The following is a 15955-nucleotide window of genomic DNA, read 5'->3' as shown; positions in this document are numbered from 1 at the left end:
GAAATCTTGGGCAAGTCATTTAATTTACATGAAAAATGGAGGTGACAATAATATCTCTTCATATAGTTGATGTGAGAATGAATTAAGATTGTTTGAAGGCACATAACAGACTGCAGGCCTGTGGTTAGTAGATATGCACTAAACATTGTAGAACAGATGATATGTTTTGATTAATTTATGTATCCTGTTGTTTAACTTTTTGTTCACCATCTCACTGGGATGCTCTTGTCCATAGGTCTGCTCTGGCTGCAGTCATTCTAGCAACAACATTGACTGGCCGGACTGTTGCCCTTCCTCAGCCACAACGGATATCCCAGTCTGAGAGTGACGTGACTCACCTTGAAAATGACAGTTTCATCATGCCCTATGCCACCACCTCAGAGCTGAGGCATCAGTAAGGACCATATCTCTGATTCTGCTTCCTCTAGGACAGCGGTTCTCAACCTGTGGGTTGCGACCCCTTTGGGGGTCGAACGACCCTTTCACAGGGGTTGCCTAAGACCATCAGAAAACACATATGTAATTACATATTGTTTTTGTGATTAATCACTATGCTTTAATTATGTTCAATTTGTAACAATGAAATTGGGGGGTCACCACAACATGAGGAACTGTATTAAAGGGTGGCAGCATTTGGAAGGTTGAGAACCACTGCTCTAGGAGCAGAGGAGGAGCGTGTGTGTGTGTGTGTGTGTGTGTGTGTGTGTGTGTGTGTTTATGATTAGAACTTAGTAGTGAGGTTTTTTGTTTTGTTTTTTAAAATATATTTTTATTGATTTCAGAGTCAGGAAGGGGAAGAGAGAGATAAAAACATCAATGATGAGAATCATTGATTGGCTGCCTCCTGCACCCCCCATACTGGCGATCGAGCCCACAACTCAGGCATATGCCCTGACCCAGAATTGAGCCGTGACCTCCTGGTTCATAGGTCAGTTTTCAACCACTGAGCCACACCGGCCAGGCATTAGTGAGGTTTTCATCCCCAATGTCAAAGGAATACTGTTCTGGGGCATTAATTGTTCTTGAGTTGCAGCAGAGTTTTCTTAGAGTGGAGCTTGTTAAATTATGGCTTGTGAATGCACTGGTGGTTTTCATGGCAACACAGAGCCAGTGAATTTAGTGCTGCTTTTAGACCTTCGTAGGATTCTCTGTGCCACAACCTAGATGGTGAGAGTTGTCACTCACTACTTCTCAGGTATCTCCCCTCTGAACACTCATACTGATTTGACCTTTGTTGGCATCTGTACTATAACTTTTCTTCTTCTTTAATGTCATTTCCTCTATCGCTTGAGCTGGGTTAATGCTAACATAGGCCTAGGTCAGTGGTCGGCAAACTGCAGCTCGCGAGCCACATGCGGCTCTTTGGCCCCTTGGGTGTGGCTCTTCCACAAAATACCACGTGCGGGCGCGCACGTACAGTGCGACTGAAACTTCGTGGCCCATGCGCAGAAGTCGGTATTTTGTGGAAGAGCCACACTCAAGGGGCCAAAGAGCCACATGTGGCTCGCGAGCTGCAGTTTGCCGACCACTGACCTAGGGGGTCAGGAAGGTTTCTTCCTGCAGAAGAGAGTGTTGAGGAGAGCACAGAGGAATATAAAAGAATCAAGTGGGAATGGCTTGAGGGTTGGGGGGATGGTCAGTGTGGGGCTGGGATGAGCTTTCTAGACAGAGAAAGAGGGAGCATGACACATGTGAGCAGCAGAAGGAAGATGTTTGTGGCTGGGAGAACTTGAGTGAGGTGGGGCGTCGTCTGCAGTGGGGCTGAAGGCGTGGGCAGGGGCTCAGTGTTCCGTTCTGAGGTTTGGTATCTCCCCTAGAAGCAGGAAGCACTGAGGGCTTTAAGGGCTTGTGGGATGGCAGTGGGGGATACATGACCAGATTCGCCTTTTATCTGTCATGCTTATTCAATTTTGTTTTTGTTTATATTTTTATATGCCAAATATTCGGTATGTTTCATGTAGTAAGATGTATCAACCGTTTCTTTGTATTTTCTGTCATTATTGTCAAATCTAGAAAGAATTTCCTTATTATATACAGCATTATATATATGCTCATGTATTTCCTCCTAGGACATGTTTATATTTTTGGTTTTTACATTTTAATCTTGACTCCATTTTTAGATATTTGAATATAGTCTATTTTCCTCCTGGTAGCAATTATACTTTGGCTGAATAAGAGCTAAATATGAGGACAAGATTCTAAAATGTATTGGAAAGAATAAGCAGCTAAGACCATCAGAAGAAATTTGGAAAGGAAGAATATTGACCCTGGGGGTAGGCTGCATTAGCCCCATTATATATTTTTTTGTTAATCCTCACCCAAGGATATTTTTTCTATTGATTTTTAGAGAGAATAGAAGGGAGGGAGGAAGCAGGGAAGAGAGAGAGAAACATTGATATGAAAGAGACACATCGATTGATTGCCTATTGCAGGCATCCTGACTGGAGTGGGGATCGGGGATGGAACCTGCAACCCAGGTATGTGCCCTTGACTGGGAATCAAACCGGTGACCCTGTGGTGCATGGGCCAACAATCTGCGTGCTGAGTCATACCGGCCAGGGTTAGCCCCGTTATATTTTAAAACCTATAGTTGAAGTAGTTAAAATAGAGGAGGACAGGTTCAGTGATAGAGGTGTTCATGAACACCTGACGTGAACCTAGTGTTGGCAAGCATATTGAATCTCTAGTAGAGGCAGCTGCACAGATTAAAAGGGAAGGAAAGGATTCAACAGTATATGGATTAGCAATTTTATTGGAAAAATCAGCTTTGCCTAATTCATATATCAAAACAAATTTCTATTGAATGAAAGTATTGATTTGTATATATACATAAATAAGACTATTAAATCTTATATCCAATCTTATCAAAACCGCTATTTACTCCTACACTAAGAATCTAGATCAGGGGTGGGCAAACTTTTTGACTCGAGGGCCACAATGGGCTCTTAAACTGGACCGGAGGGCCGGAACGAAAGCATGGATGGAGTGTTTGTGTGAACTAATATAAATTCAAAGTAAACATCATTACATAAAAGGGCACGGTCTTTTTTTTCTTTAGTTTTATTCATTTCAAATGGGCCGCATCCGGCCCGCGGGCCGTAGTTTGCCCACGGCTGATCTAGATGGTTAAAAGAGAGTTTTAAAAAATCATCTGTATGTTAAAAAAAATTAATAGAATAGGAAAAATATTTGTAATAAATACAAAGTCAGGCTTTTAATTTTAGAAGAAAAGAAAGTTAATTTCAAATTAGAATTGACATATTAGAAGCAAAATAGATAAATGGAGAAAGGACACGAACAGACAATTCATGAACAGAGGAATTAAGACTTGCACACAGATATATGGAAAAATACCTAGTCTCGGTAAGATGCAAATTTATATTGTGAGATTTAATTTCTTTTGGCAAGTTTTAGAATATTATTACCAACGTAGTCACAGGGTGGAGAAATGATTTGTGAAATAATCTTGTGTGGTATGCATGCAGACCCACAAAATGTTTATACCATGGACTCAGCAGTTTGCCATCTGGTTTGTTTTATAGGATTAATCCTAAAAACAGAAGAGATTATTTGCACATGGATGTCCATTACAGGGTTATTTATAGCAGTGAAAATTGGGAGGGAGAAACCAGTTAAGGGAAATGGCTGACTAAACTGGTATAACTACTTGAGTCTTTACCTTATAACGTTTTGACTTTAAAAACTTGTTAACAGTGAAGCAGATTGTATTGTATGCAGTGATAAGTATAAGAATCTAGGTAAAAAACTAGAAAGAAATTTTAAGAGTGTGCAGAGAGCCTGCTGGTGTGGCTCAGTGGTTGAGCATTGACCCATGCACCCATGGTCACCTGTTGGATTCCCAGTCAGGGTCCATGCCCAGGTTGCAGGCTTGATCCCAAGCAGGGGGTGTCCAAGAGGCAGCCAGTCAATGATGATGTTTCTCCCTCATCAATGTTTTGATCTCTTTCTCTCCCTTCCTCTCTCTAAAAATCAATAAAAACATATTTTATAAAAAGTGTGTAGAGAGATGGGATAGGGGATGACTTAATCCTTTAGAGTCTATGTATTTTGTAAAAGTAGTTTTATGGTGGGGGCTCAGAGGCAGTGCATTTAATACACGTACATGTACCAGTGTGAAGTAAGTGGCTGCTTTAATGTTGTAATACAGACCAAATTGGCAGAGTGAGACAGGAAGAAGTTCTTTGCCATCCTTCGAAATGCTGGGCTATGGGGAGGAAGAGGACACTGACTCGCACCTGTCATCTAGCAGCAAGGAGTCCTCAGAAGTCAGTGCTCATAAGGAAGAGGGAAGAATTGGCGATGCTGTGTATACCACGCCACACAGAAATCAGGTATTTGTCACATTCCAGAATTTCCACTGCACCTTGACATTAACTTATAGTAAATTGTGTATGTGTAAGGACTTTCTTTTCACTCTTCTACCTTTGATGGCTTTTGTTCTGTGGCTTATTTTTTTAATGTGTCCAGTCTCGTTTTCTATCTGGCTAGGCTAAAATTTAAAATGTTTCCTTTACCTTTCAAAGACAAACATCAACATTTTCAGTGTAGATTTTCTTCTGATGCTGAGTAATCCTGTTCATTTCTTAGACCCCAAAAGCTAACTTTCCTATCACTTTTCCAATATCAGTATGCATAGTTGCAACCTTTCTTCTAAGTCATGCCTGGCAAAAGGAGTATCAACATTTATCTCCATAGCAGCTGGTACTGTCTGAGTGGTTACTGTGAGTCTCTATTTCAGGCTCTTACATGTATTTACCTCCCAGCATCTTGGTGAGGTAGATTCCGCTTTTGAACCTATCACAGGTGAAAACCGAGGTACTGAGAGGTTGAAGGAGCCACTGCCCGACTGGTCTGGTTTACAATCTGTGCTCCTAGGTTTTGAAAACCAGTTAGTGCCATTTCTTTAATAGCAAAAGACAGCACTGTAATTTCTTTTTTCCTTTCTCTTTTTTCACCATCATTATAACATGTGTTAGCATGGTGACTACACATGAAGACTAGCAGGTTCGAAGTATATTCATATTGATTATATTATACTAGAGGCCCGGTGCACAAAAATTTGTGCACTCGGGGGGGGAGGGGGGTCCCTCAGCCCGGTCTGTGCCCTCTCGCAGTCTGGGACTCCTCGGGAGATAAGGACCTGCTGGCTTAGGCCTGCTCCCGGGTGGCAGAGGGCAGGCCCAATCCCTAGGTGCAGCCCCTGGTCAGGCTCAGAGCAGGGCCGATTGGGGAGTTGGGGCGCCGCCCCCTGTCATGCACAGAGCAGGGCGATCGGGAGGTTGTGATGCCACCCTCAGTCACGCTCAGGGTAGGGCCGATTGGGGGGTTGGGGCACCGTCCCCTGTCACACTCAAGGCAGGGTCGATGGGGAGGTTGCGGCGCCACCCCCTGTCACGCACAGAGCAGGGCCAATCAGGGGGTTGGGGCACTGCCCCCTGTCACGCACAGAGCAGGGCCAATCAGGGGGTTGGGGTGCTGCCCCCTGTCATGCACAGAGCAGGGCCCATCAGGGGGTTGGGGCGCCGCCCTCTATCACCCTCAGAGCAGGGCCGATCATGGGGTTGGGGCGCCACCACTCTCACACTCAGGGCAGGGCCGATGGGGAGGTTATGGCTCTACTCCGTCACACACAGAGCAGGGCCCTTGGCGGGGGGGGAGGTTGGGGCGCTGCACCCTGTTACATACAGAGCAGGGCCGATCAGGGGGTTGGGGCACCGCACCATGTCACACACAGAGCCGCAGGGCGATCAGGGGGTTGGGGAGCTCCCCCCTATCAGGCACAGAGCAGGGCTGATCAGGGGGTTGGGGTGCCTTCCCCTGTCACGAACAGAACAGGGCGGATAGGGAGGTTGCGGCCCCGCCCCCTGTCACACACAGAGCCGCAGGGCGATCAGGGGGTTTGGGCGCTGTCCCCTGTCACGCTGATCCCAGTGCCGGAAGGCCTCTCGGCTCTGCTGATCCCGGTGCTGGGAGGCATATTACCCTTTTACTATATAGGGTAGAGGCCTGGTGCACGGGTGGGTGCCAGCTGGTTTGCCCTGAAGGGTGTCCTGGATCAGGGTGGGGATCCCCACTGGGGTCCCTGGCCAGCCTGGGTGAGGGGATGATGGCTGTTTGCAGCTGGTCACACACCCTTCAGGGTGGGGGTCCCCACTGGGGTGCCTGGCCAGTCTGGGTGAGGGGCTGAGGTCTGTTTTCAGGCTGGGGGTGACTGAAGCTCCCAACTGCTCCTTTTTTTCTTTTTTCTTTTTTTTATTCTGGGCCAGCTTTAGCTTTGAGGCTTGGCTCCAGCTCTTAGGCCTCTGCCGCTGGAAGTAGGTTTCTGGCCCTTGTTTACAATGTTGTGATCCTGGTGGCTGAAGCCTGGCGGACTAAAGCAGGTTTCTGGGGTCTTGTTTAGCTTCTATATTTGTTACATAGTTGCTTAGAGTTGCAGGTCAGAGGCCTGCAGCAGCAGGCAGGGAACGTTGGAGTCCTCCGTCACTGAAGCAAGCAAGCCTCATGTTAGTTTCAAGCTGCCTGGCTGCCGGCCACCATCTTGGCTGGCAGTTAATTTGCATATTGCCCTGATTAGCCAATGGGAAGGGTAGCGGTCGTACGCTAATTACCCTGTTTCTCTTTTATTAGATAGGATTGATTACCCTCAACTATATTGAATCACATTTTTTAAAATACATATTTTATTGGTTTCAGAGAGGAAGGGCGAGGGAGAGAGAGATAGAAACATCAATGATGAGAGGGAATCATTGATTGTCTGCCTCCTGCATGCCCCTGCTGATTGCAATTGAGAGGTTTCATGCTAACCTTTACATTGTCCTGGCAGATGGGATGAATGAAAGGTCCTTAAACTGGAAAGGGATTTCAATATCCCATAGTCTCACGATTAGTTTCTTTTTTTTCCTTGGGGGCTGGTAGACAGTAGTGGAGGAAGATGCATTGATCTTTTCTTAGCATTAATATATGCTAGGCAACTTCCATGTACCATTTTAAATATCTTTTTTAAATTGATTTTTAGAGAGAGAGAAAGGGAGAATCATTGATCAGCTGCCTCCTGCATGCTCCCTACTGGGGATGGAGCCATAACCTGGGCATATGCCCTGACCGGGAATCAAACTAGCGACCTATTGGTGCATGGGTTGATGCTTAACCACTGAGCAACACCAGCCAGGCTACATGTACCATTTCATTTACTTCACACCCTTGGGGGTAAGTGTGTGAAGAAACAGGATAAATGACTTGCCAACCAACCATCCAGTTGCAGAGGCAGGATTCAGACTAGGGTGACCAATTTTTCCTATTAATTAAAATTGGTGTTATAGTCCTTGTGCCTATTAAGAATATTTCTTAAAGATAAAGTTATTTTTAAAAAAACAGGCCAAATATTCTTAAGTTTATTATATGATTAAAATATATATCTTTGGCCCTAGCTGGTTTGTCTCAGCTGCTAGTCAGCCTGCAGACTGAAGGGTACTGGGTTCAATTCCAGTCAAAGGCACGTGCCTTGGTTGCAGGCTTGAACCCAGGCCCTGGTTGGGGCTTGTGTAGGAGGCAACCAGTTGATGTCTCTCTCCTTCACACTGATGTTTCTTTCTAAGTCTTTCCCCTTCCCTTCCATTTTTTCTAAAAATCAGTGAAAAAATACCCTTGGGTGAGGATTAACAAACAAACAAAAAAATATATATCTATCTTTGAAAAAAAAAAAGGGGTGTGTGGAGTATGTAAAACTGCTGGTTAATCACTAGATAATACCAGCTCTGAAGAAGATAGTGCCTATGGGTTACATTTTAATTTAAATAATAAAAGTAAAATTTCCTTCCCTATATTTACTATGGACATTTTGTTATCTGAGGTAAGTTATAATTTTATCCTTTTTTATGAATCATTCATACTTCCTTTAAAATAAAGAGTTGTCAAAACTAGTAAAGTAAGAACAGACCAACCCAAGCGGGCACTTTGGATATAAGTCTCTATACCTCATGCCTCTCTCTGTTGCAGAGTAGTTTTGGGCAACCATCTTCATAGAATGTGTGCACCTGCGCAGAAATGGCCTAACAAATGCAAAGCAAATCTTGTTTTCAGGAGTTTTCTTATTGGTGCCACCCAAAAGTAAGGAATAAGTGGGGTGCCTGAACTTGTGGTCGGTTCACATGATGCTAGAGCCCAGTGGACAGAGCAGTGCCATGGGCATTCAGAGACCTGAGTTCAGCTCCCCGTTTCTCTGCTTCCCAGTTGTATAACTTGGGTAAGTCAGATAACCTCCCTGCGCCTCAGTTTCTTCATCCTCTACAGGACTGTGTTGTGGAGAAGACTGTCTTTGATCAGGTAAATAACTCAACGAATATTTATTGAGCATCCAATGAGTACCAGGTATGTGTCAGGTGCTGGAGAAGCAGTATAAGGCAGAGTCCATAGTTACCTAATAAATAGCAACCAATTACAATTATGGTAAATGTTACGAAGGAAGGGTACAGGTGCTGTGAGACCATATAGTGGGGGATTTAGCCTTTTCTGAGAGGACTGCTGAGGGTAACAGCAAAGGGCTGAGAAGGACTTAAGCCTGCTTTCTTTTTCACATTAAAGTCACTTGATCTTTCTTTCTGATACCTTTGTAAGTTCACTCTTTTTTTTTTTTTTTGATTTTTTTAAAATATTTTTTTATTGATTTTTTACAGAGAGGAAGGGAGAGAGATAGAAAGTTAGAAACATCGATGAGAGAGAAACATCGATCAGCTGCCTCCTGCACATCTCCCACTGGGGATGTGCCCGCAACCCAGGTACATGCCCTTGACCGGAATCAAACCTGGGACCTCTCAGTCCACAGACCGACGCTCTATCCACTGAGCCAAACCGGTTTTGGCAAGTTCACTCTTTATCCTTTGAAGTTCAGTACATCTCCAGAATTAATGGTGGCATTTATTATTTTCTGTCCTTTTTCCTGAAGTTTAGTTTATAATTTAATTCAGCAGACAAAGATTCTCATTTCCTTTTTTATTTTCAGGGACTATTTCTCTCCCCTGTTTTGTCTTTGATTACTTTTACCATCCATTCATTCTATTCTCCTTTGAGAACACTAGCTATGCATTTGTTGGCTACCCTTTGTTTCCATGTCTATTATATTTTCTATAATCACCTGTCCCTCGTTTTTCTTTGCATTGTCACTTTATGTGATTTCCTCTAGTGTACTCTGTGCATCTCTTTTAGTACTTTGTTACTGTGTTTTAGTACTTTTCGTATAGCTTTTACTTCTGTATTGGTTTTCCTTTTTCTTTTTCTTTTTTTGACTTCTGCAAGTTTACTTCTTATATCTTTCTGATGCTTTATCGCTTTTCTTGATGTCCTTTGGGATCTTTATGTCAGCTTGTGCTGCCTTTAATTTCTGTAAGAGTATGCAGGCTGGATTCTGGACAATAAAGGCAGGCTCTCCACAAGTGGCTCCCTTTAATTTCTCCTCCCCGGGAAGGACTACTGCTCCTGGGCCTGTCCATGCCCTTGTTCTCATTGCACCCATCAGAGGAACTCTGTAACACTTTGTGAATTTTGAAGCATCTGCATGCTTGAAGTCTAGCAGCTTTTGGTATACTCCCTCTATTCCAGGTTTTCATAGATTTGGCAGCTGTTTTCTCCCGTTTGTGGTTTGAGACTGTGGCCATTGACTAAGCTTTTTAAATTTATTTTTAATTTATTTTATTCTTCTGATTGATTTCAGTTAGTTTTAAGGGAAGAGACCACCTAAATGCCATGTTACCATTTTCAAATAGAAATCAGCAATAGGATGTTATTGGAGATCTCTGTCATGTATTCTTGCTATTGTTTGTGGATTTGCAGATCATCTTGTCATAAAATGCTATATAGTCACTCATTTGTACATTTGTTTACCCACCCACCGTCAACAAACCCATATTTGAGTGTTGCCATAAGCTTGGATGGAGATGCAGAGAGGAACTATTCATGGAAGGGTAAACTAGTTCTTTCTAGAAACTTCTAGAAGCCAAGGGCATTCTTTTCCTGTTGTTGTTGAGGATTAGGAATGTCCGCTCTGTCCCCACGATTTAAATTTCTTTTTAGTTTTCTTTTTGTCACAAAGGTAATACCCGAGTACTCATTTCTTATAAAAACTTCTGATATTGCACATAAAGCAAAAGTCCACCTTGAAACCCTGCTGCTGCTATTGCTGTCCTCCTCTGCCCAGGAGCTTCTTTGGTCAGTTGGATGTTTGTATCTTTTTTTTTTTTCATTTTTTGTTTTTAATCCTCACCTGAAGATATGTTTTTATTGGTTTTTTAAATTTTTTAGAGAGAGAGAAACTTTGATGTGAGAAACATCGATTGGCCTTAGCCATTTTGGCTCAGTGGATAGAGCATCGGGCCTGTGGACTGAAGAGTCCCAGGTTCAATTCTGGTCAAGGGCACATGCCTAGGTGTGGGCTCGATCCCCAGCGGGAGGCGTGCAGGAGACAGCCGATCAATGATTCGCTCTCATTGATGTTTCTACCTCTCTCTTCCTCTTCTCCCTTCCTCTCTGAAATCAATTTAAAAAAATTAAAAAAAAAGAAAGAAACATTGATTGCTTGCCTCCCATATGTGCTCTGACCGGGAATCGAACTGGCAACTCTTTGATACAAGGGCTGTCGCTCCTGCATGCCCACATTGGGGATCGAACCCACAACTACGGCATGTGCCCCAACTTGAAATCGAACCGTGACCTCCAGTTTGCTCAACCACTGAGCTACGCCAGCCAGGCTAAATTAAAATTTTTAAATTAGAATGTTGTTTTGAATATTATCACAGTTCTCTGGTCTATTTATTTCTTTTTCTTTTAAATGTATTTTTATTGATTTCTGAGAGGAAGTGAGAGGGGGAGAGAGAGAGATAGAACCATCAGTGACAAGAGAGAATCATTGATTGGCTATCTCCTGCATATCCCCCACTGATGATTGAGCCCACAACCTGGGCAGGTGCCTTGACTGGGAATCGAACCCATGACATCCTGGCTCATAGTTTGACGCTCAACCACTGACCTATACCATTCAGGCCTTTGGTTTATTTATTGATGCATTAAATATACACAAAAGGTACATAAATCATAAGTGTACAGCTCAGTGAATTTTTACAAAGAATCCACCACCCAGATTTTAAAAATACAAAACATTATTAATACCCCGGAAGTCCCTCTTTGTGACAGAGAAGATCACTACTTCCCCCAGAGGTAAGCACTGCCCTAAACTCCAAGAGTAGATTAGATCCTAGAAAATAACCTTAGATTAGTTTTGCCTATTCCGAAAATTCTGTGAATGTAATCACATAGTATGTATTCTTTGGGGGTTTTTAGAGTCTTCAGTTATTGTGCATGCAGTGATTGGTTCATTCCTATTGCTGTATAATATCCCGTTGTACAACTGTACCATCCAATTACTTACTCATTTTATTGATGATGGATATTTGGTTGTTTCCAGTTTGGGACTTTCAGGAATAGTGCTGCTGTGAACATTCTGCATAGGAGATGCTCACAGGCAGTGGAGGAGAGGGTTCCATTTCATGAGGAAACATTTACAGGGGACTCACAAAGCCTGCGAACGTAACTGACCTCAACCCCAAACAGTTGCCGGACTGAGGGTTCTCACAGGGCAATTTGACAGCACTTGTCTCATGTGGAGATGGTAACACGGTAACAGTGCCAGGGTAGGATGGTATTGGGTGCTACACACAGCAGGCCAGATGCAGCCCCTTGTTCTGGGTTGGTCTCTGGAAGGAAGGAGGACGAGGTTGCCCAGACAGCATGGGTGGGATTTGAAGTTCTGGATGGCCTAAGTGTAGTGCCAATGTCATTGCTTTTGCCACAGGGCTTTTCCTAAGGAATCCGAAGTTTTGTCCCACCCTTTCAAATGTAGTCCTTTTGTCTCTCAGGGAGGGAGGTGGCACTGAAGAAAATATGGAATAAGCCACTTGAGTTTACTGGGAGGAAATTTGATCACATGTTTGCTCCTTTGTCTCTTGTAGCAAAAGGTTCCATTGTCACATGGGGTGGACAGTGAAGATGAGGAAAATATTTCTGAGCAAGATCCAACTTTTATACCACAGCATACACAAGAAAAAGGTAAACAAACAAACAAACAAAAAAACACCCAAACACCCACAATTTTTCAAATAGTAAAAACATTTTGTGGCAATAAATGTTGGTTAACAAGGGGGAACATATAGCATTGCACCTCCATACTGTGATTCTGTTATTACAAGTAGGAATATTTCTGAATTTTATTTTCACTGGAGGTAAGTTACTCCAGAGTCAATTGCCTGGATATTAAGTTGTACTTATTTTGGAGTCCATTTCGTAAGTTCTGTCCGTCAGCCCTGAGAGGACACCTGGGGAAAAGGGCTACGGCTCAAGCTCTGAAGCTCTACACACTCCTTCCCTCTGCACCCCGACCGAGGCCTGGCGTTGCAAGGGCTGGAGCCCAGTGGTCTCCATGCTATCTCCAGTGCCTGGAGCTGGGCCCAGCCCACAGTAGGCTGTCTCTAAGGGTTTGTTGGATGAATGAGTGCATGGACATGTTTATAATAGAACTCTAACTGTATGTTGCCAATTGTCTGTATATTTTGTCTGGCACTGTGAGAGAATTCAGAGTATTATAGTAAAGGTAGGGAACTCTTTTCAGTTTCCTAAAAGATGGCTTATGTCTGAGAAGTGAGAAAGAGAGCCTGACATACAGTGGGCACCAATAACTGCTTTATCAGGACCCTCCTGAGAGTTGCTTGTGCTCAAGGAGAGGTGGTTGGAAAATAGAATGCCAGCTAGTAATACCTGGGCCAGCAACACCAATTGGTTAGGTGGCATATTTTATCCCTATGGGAAAATCTGTGTGAATATTAAAGTCATGTAAAAACTGTATTCCTTTTTTAATTATAGAAGTACTACTTTTGCACTGTAAAAAAATGGAAATGCATAAATATATCAAGTTAAACACACATAATTGTACTTCATAGATAATTAATTTTATTTTATTATTTTTTGTTGTTGATCCTTACCCGAGGATATTTTTTCCATTGATTTCTTTTTAGAGAGAGTGAAAAGGAGGAAGAGAGGGGTGGTAGAAAGAGAGAGAGAGAGCAAGAGAGAAACATCAATGTGATGTGAGAGAGACACAGTGATTGGTTACCTCCCACAAGCGTCCCAACTCGGGCCAGAGATCGAACTTGCAACCCAGGTATGTGCCCTTGACTGGGAATCAAACCCACAACCCTTCAGTGCAGGCTGACACTAACCACCAGCCAGGGCTAGATAATTACTTTTATTATTTTAATTTTTTTTTTATTGATTTCTGATGAGATAGAATCATTGATTGGCTGCCTCCGCATGCCCCCTACTGGGGATCAAGTCCAAAACCCAGGCATGTGCCCATAACTGGAATCGAACCTGAGACCCTTCAGTCCACAGGCCAACGCTCTATCCACTGAGCAAAACCAGCTAGGGCTAGATAATTACTTTTAACATACAATTGGGTATGTATATAAAATACACATTATTTTCTTACCTGCCTTTTTTTTAAAAAATATATTTTATTGATTTTTTACAGAGAGGAAGGGAGAGAGATAGAGAGTTAGAAACATCGACGAAAGAGAAACATCGATCAGCTGTCTCCTGCACATCTCCTACTGGGGATGTGCCTGCAACCCAGGTACATGGCCCTTGACCGGAATCGAACCTGGGACCTTTCTGTCCACAGGCCGACGCTCTATCCACTGAGCCAAACCGGTTTCGGCTTACCTGCCATTTTTAAATCTAATGACATATCCTGAATATCTCCCTATGTTTATACATGTCCATCCACTTTTTTTTTTTCTTTGACTTTAGAGAGGAAGGAAGGACGAGAGAGACATCAGTGTGAGAGTGAATATTGATTGGTTGCCTCCTGTACACATCCCGACCCAGGATGGAATCCACAACCTAAGTATGTGCCCTAACTGGGAATCAAACTGGTAGCCTTTCGTATTTTGTTCCAGTCCCTTCTGACCTGCAAAGTTTCTGTTGAGAAATCAGCTGATAGTCTTATGGGAGCTCCATTGTAGATAATAACTGCCTTTAAGATTCTCTCTTTGTCTTTAACCTTTGGCATTTTAATTATCTTGATGTATCTTGGTGTGGGCCTCTTTGGGTTCATCTTATTTGGGACTCTATGCTTCCTGGACTTGTGTGTCTATTTCCTTCACCAAATTAAGAAGTTTCCTGACATTTTTTTAAATAGGCTTTCAATTTTTTGCTCTCTTCTTTTTTTGGCACCCCCATGAAGGTTGGTACTCTTTTTTTTAAAATATATTTTTATTGATTTCAGAGAGGATGGGAGAGGGAGAGAGAGAGAGAAACAGCAACGATGAGAGAGAATCATTGATCGGCTGCCTCCTGCACACCCCCTACTGGGGATCGAGCCCGCAACCAGGGCATATGCCCTTGACTGGAATCAAACCCAGTACCCTTCAGTCTGCAGGCCTATGCTCTACCCACTGAGCCAAAACAGCTAGGCCTGTTGGTACTCTTAATGTTGTTCCAGAGGCCCCTTAAACGGTCCTCATTTTTTGGATTCTTTTGTCTTTTTGCTGTTCTGATTGGATGTTTTCTGTTACTTATTTTCCAAATTGCTGCTTTGATCCTCTACTTCACAATCTACTGTTGATTCATTTTACTGTTTCTTCATTTCAGTTATTGTACTCTTTATTTCTGTCCTTTTTTATGTTTTTTTATCTCCATTTCTATGTTTTTATCTCTTTGTTGAAGTTCTCACTGAGTTAATCTATCTTTTTCTAAGTTCCTTGAGCATCCTTATAACCATTATTCTTTAAAATATATATATTTTTTAAATATATTTTTATTGATTTCAGAGAGGAAGGAAGAGGGAGAGAGAGAGAGAAACGTCAATGTTGAGAGAGAATAATTGATCAGCTGCCTCCTGCATGGCCCTTACTGTGGACCAGCCCCAAACCCGGACATGTACCCTGACTGGGAATCAAACCGTGACTTCCTGGTTCATAGGTCAACATTCAACCACTGAGACACACTGGCCTGGCTGTCACCAGTATTTTGAACTTTGTATCTCTGGTAGATTGCTTGTCTTCATTTTGTTTAATTTTTGGGGGGGGGGGAGTTTTGTCCTGTTCTTTCATTTGGGACATGTTGCTTTGTCTCCTTGTTTTGGCTGCCTCCCTGTGTTTGTATTAGGTAGAGCTGCTGTGTGTCCCAGGCTTTGTAGAGTGGCCTAATGTAGTACATGTCTTGTAGGGCCCACTGGCACAGCCTCTGTAGTAACCCGAGCTGAGCACTCCAGGTGCAACCCCCCGCACCCCCTACCATATATGGGCTATGTACACCCTCCTGTTTAGTAGTTGAGCCTTGATTTCTGTAAATAGGAGGGATTGACCCCAGGCCAATCAGCTGTGAGGATTTGCCAAGACTATAGCAGAGGAGCTTTTGTGTAGGGGCCGACTACATGGAGCAGGACTTGCTTCAGCAGGGCTCAGTGCCAGATGAGTCTGCTGGTGGAGGTGATTGGGTGATGCTCTCATATGGTTTGAAGCTGTCCTCTGGGTGCATTGGCCCAGGAGCCTCCCTGGAGGTGCAGGCCACAGCTAGCCACTGCTTGTGCCATGCCAGGGACCACCCAGCATGTGGCTCATGCAGATAGTTGCCACTTGTACTGGGCTTGGAGGTGCCCAGGAGAGGCCAAGCTATGAACCAAAGCTGGCTGCTGCTAGTACTGGGCTTGGGCTGCTTGGCAAGAGGTAAAGGGCATGCTGAGGCCAGATGCTGCTTGTTTGAGATTTATGAACCTTTGAGAGATTTTAGCAAAGTCTGAAGTTCGAGCCAAGCGGCTTGGGTGGGTCTGAAAGTTGGGTGAGGATCTCAGGGAATCACCCAGGTAGGGTGAACAGTGTTAGCCAGGTAAATG

The 15955-nt window shown here is 43.5% G+C and overlaps 1 protein-coding gene across 1 annotated transcript in view; it reads left to right on the top strand.

The window, feature by feature from the left end:
• CEP89 (centrosomal protein 89) overlaps positions 1–15955 on the top strand; it is a 73172-nt gene that overhangs the window by 4820 nt on the left and 52397 nt on the right. Inside the window, exons 3-5 of the mRNA XM_081107645.1 lie at positions 236–394; positions 4169–4352; positions 12018–12114. Of these exons, the coding sequence (XP_080963771.1) occupies positions 236–394; positions 4169–4352; positions 12018–12114 (440 nt within the window). The remainder of the gene's footprint in view (positions 1–235; positions 395–4168; positions 4353–12017; positions 12115–15955) is intronic.

This window comes from Myotis nattereri (genome assembly GCF_964212035.1).
Source record: "Myotis nattereri genome assembly, chromosome: 15".
NCBI lineage: Eukaryota > Metazoa > Chordata > Mammalia > Chiroptera > Vespertilionidae > Myotis > Myotis nattereri.
This window is presented reverse-complemented; position numbering and strand designations above follow the sequence as displayed.